Genomic DNA, 4043 nt, shown 5'->3' with positions numbered 1-4043 from the left:
AGAACAGATTTCAGGACAGAGGTGTTAATCTGAAGGATTTAATCTGACATGCCAGCAGCTCTTCCTGTTGGTTCTCAGATGAAACACTTAAAGGAGCGTCGACCGTCACCCCGCCCGGCTGCTCGTCCTCCCAGGACCTGCGGGGGGTGTTTGATTTATTCACCCTGTCACCCCGGGTCATCCTAATGAGGCTGCGCTGCCCCCAGAGGCCACAGGCCGCCTCACAGTTTACCTCGGGGACGACTTCCTGCTCTCGTATCGAACGACGAGAAAATAAAACGTGTTTATATCTAAACCGCGACTTTCATTAGAGACACGAACAAAACGTCTTTCAAAATCTCCTGAGACGCAATTTAAATCCAGAGCATCCAGATTATAGAGCATCTTCCTCCTCTAACATCAGATTATAGAGCGTCTTCCTCCTAACATCAGATTATTGAGCATCTTCCTCCTAACATCAGATTATAGAGCGTCTTCCTCCTAACATCAGATTATTGAGCATCTTCCTCCTAACATCAGATCATTGAGCATCTTCCTTCTAACATCATATTATAGAGCACCCCCCCCTAACATCAGATTATAGAGCGTCTTCCCCCTAACTTCAGATTATAGAGCATCTTCCTTCTATTCTTCTTGAGTTGAGGCAGCGAGTCTTTCTACTTTTCTCCTGGTGGCTATTTTTGGCTCATTAATCTGCTGCTGTCAGCTTGATGGTTTCTCACACACACACACACACACACACACACACACACACACACACACACACACACACACACACACACACACACACACACACACACACACACACACACACACACACACACACACACACACACACACACACACACACACACACACACACACACACACACACACACACTGCAGCAGCTTCGTTTCGGTTCCATCAGGATCAAATCCAGACGTCAGGTTCTAGTCTGGATTATGCAGCGAAAGAGCTGATGACTTAAATAAACTCAAAGAATCACATGTTAGAGAGACGTTATGTTAGATGAAGATGAAGAGGAGGAGGAGGAGGAGGAGGAGGAGGAGGAGGAGGAAGAGGAGGAGGAGGAGGATGAGGAGGCGGAGGAAGAGGAGGAGGAGGAGGAAGAGGAGGAGGAGGCGGAGGAAGAGGAAGAGGAGGAGGAGGCGGAGGAAGAGGAGGAGGAGGAGGAGGAAGAGGAGGAGGAGGCGGAGGAAGAGGAGGAGGAGGAGGAGGAAGAGGAGGAGGAGGCGGAGGAAGAGGAAGAGGAGGAGGAGGCGGAGGAAGAGGAGGAGGAGGAGGAGGAAGAGGAGGAGGAGGAGGAGGAAGAGGAGCGACTTCATCCTTCAAGCTGATGTAACCTTGAGTTGGAGCCTCAAATCCACGTCATCACTTCCTAAAGCTTCGAGTCCAAAACGAGTCTGAAATTCATCTTAAACTAATTTTTTATTTTTATTTTAAATCTAAAAATAGCCAAAGGTTAGTGACAAATAATAACCAGTACAATTACTATCAAAGAAGTCAACAAACCAACCTAAAACTACAGTAATAAATTACTAACCAGTCAAAACTAGTCTCACATTAAATACAAACTAACCTCACTGTAATCCTAATCTAATCTCAACCTCGCCCCTGAAAAGTCTTTAGTTAGTTGAAATTAGTCTGAACTGGTTCAAAAAAGAGTTTCATAAACAACTTACAAAGAACCAGTCACACATTAGTTACAGAACAACCTTAAACTAGTCTGAAGTCTTTACTTGGTTTCAAACGAGCCTAAACTTTTCTGGAATTAGTTACAAATTCACCTTAAATCGCAGAAATTAGGTAGAAATTTGCTGTAAAAAAAACCAACTAGTTATGGATGAATTACAAACGAGCTGAAAACAAGTAAATTATCCTGGAACTAGTTCCCATCCAGTCTAAAACCTGTTATAGTGGAGACTAACTAGTCCCTGAAACTAGTCTAACTTTATTTTCAGTAGAAGGTATCCTGACACCAGGCTGGTAGTTGCAGGGGTTCTGGTTGGTTCCGGTTGGTTCCGTGGTTCTCAGGCTGACTCTGGGTTCTTACTTGCGGCCTCCACCAGCTCCGGGTGCAGACTGTACGGGATCAGCGGCTCCGGCAGGTCGGCGAAGAAAGCCTTCAGCGCGCCGGCGGCGGCGTTCACCGCCACGTCCATCACCACGAAGTCGATGCTGTGATCTGCAACGAGGCGGAGGAGGTCAGAGGAACGACTGGAGGAGCAGGCAAACAGGAAGCTCCGCCCACATGGCGGCCGGATGACCCGAACACACCATGCTGCACCAACCGACACGACCCGGGACCGAAAGTCAAACTAACGACGACGTAGTTTAACGAGCCGCTGGTTTAACGACCGCTGGTTTAACGACCGCTGGTTCAATGTGCTGCTGGTTTAACGAGCCGCTGGTTTAACGACCGCTGGTTTAACGAGCCGCTGGTTCAACGACCGCTGGTTTAACGACCGCTGGTTTAACGAGCCGCTGGTTTAACGACCGCTGGTTTAACGAGCCGCTGGTTTAACGACCGCAGGTTTAATGAGCCGCTGGTTTAACGACCGCTGGTTTAACGAGCCGCTGGTTTAACGACCGCTGGTTTAACGACCGCTGGTTTAACGACCGCTGGTTTAACGACCGATGGTTTAACGACCAATGGTTTAACGAGCCGCTGGTTTAACGAGCCGCTGGTTTAACGAGCCGCTGGTTTAACGACCGCTGGTTTAACGAGCCTCTGGTTTAACGACCGCTGGTTAAACGAGGATGAGACTGGTGACGATCCTCCGTCTGGGCGGAGCCAAACTGCTCTCATGTTGAACAGGAAGTCAAGAATTCCATCAGAAAAACTGCTTTTCTAATTCAACTCAGCAATTCTGACATAAAATCATAATTCCAAGCGGTTTGCAGTATTTTATATTTCCTTGTCAAAACCTTTGAAAATTCCCAAATAAAAAGGAAAACATCTTCTGAATTAAAAATAAAGTTACAAACTTTTGAATGTTCACATACGTCTTTTATTAAAACTTTAAAATGTGGGGGTATTTTCCTGCTAATCTAACTAAACTGATAAATCTGAACATTAAACTGGATGTTGCCTCTTTATTATGACATAAAAACTATTATTGCTCTAAAGAAACATCTATATCACAACGTTAACAACTAGATAATGATCGATAAAACTACAAAAACACAAAACATGTATATTATGATGACAAAAGTTAAGATAATAATGCCATGACTATTCAAACTTTATATTTTGACACATAATTGTAATATTTTTATGTTTTATGATAAAAATGTTGATATGAAAAGTTATATGACAACATTAAAAACTCTCCCACTATAGTAATTTGATATAATGATTATAAAAACTGTGATAACAATAAAAAATGCAGTATAATGGCTAAAAACTTTAATTTAATTAGAAAAACTATAACATTTTTATATAATGACACAAAACGATATTAATACATAAGAAACTGCATTATGATGGTAAAGATTCAACATTAAAACAACTAAGTTATAAATCATGATTAAAATATTAAACATTACAATAAACTAAAAAACTTACACAAAAACTATTAAAAACTCTATTTTAGGACAATTAAAATTCTTAAAAATTAAAAAGTCTAACTTATTGAATCTGTTTGAAAGTGTGAGTGACTCATCGCTGCCCCCTGGTGCACAGACATGGTTCTGCTCCAATCCGACAGACTGCAGAATATTTCTGCTTCTATTCTGTAAAGTGATGAACTGCAGGAGCAGAAGGAAGGAGGGGATCATGTTTCAGGGGCCATGTGCTTCTCCTGAAACGGCTTCAGCCGGACTCACATCAGGAACAGGGAGTGTCTCTGGATCTTTACCTTGATCAAACAGTTTCTGGATGTTGTCCTGGTCCGTCTTGTTCCCGCTGACGCGATACAGGCCCTCCGTCGTCAGACCTGCGCACACACACACACACACACACACACACACACACACACACACACACACACACACACACACACACACGCACACGCGCACGCGCACGCGCACGCGCACACAC

The 4043-nt window shown here is 43.8% G+C and overlaps 1 protein-coding gene across 1 annotated transcript in view; it reads right to left on the bottom strand.

Moving 5' to 3' along the window:
• arhgap5 (Rho GTPase activating protein 5) overlaps window positions 1–4043 on the bottom strand; it is a gene marked incomplete at its 3' end in the record, with an annotated part of 57634 nt that overhangs the window by 3172 nt on the left and 50419 nt on the right. Inside the window, exons 4-5 of the mRNA XM_080479807.1 lie at window positions 3862–3939; window positions 2042–2186 (exon numbers count right to left, since the gene is read on the bottom strand). Coding sequence (XP_080335933.1) covers window positions 2042–2186; window positions 3862–3939 — 223 coding nt within the window. The remainder of the gene's footprint in view (window positions 1–2041; window positions 2187–3861; window positions 3940–4043) is intronic.

The sequence above is a fragment of the Lipophrys pholis genome (assembly GCF_963383615.2).
Source record: "Lipophrys pholis genome assembly, chromosome: 14".
In the NCBI taxonomy this organism is placed as follows: Eukaryota; Metazoa; Chordata; class Actinopteri; order Blenniiformes; family Blenniidae; genus Lipophrys; species Lipophrys pholis.
This window is presented reverse-complemented; position numbering and strand designations above follow the sequence as displayed.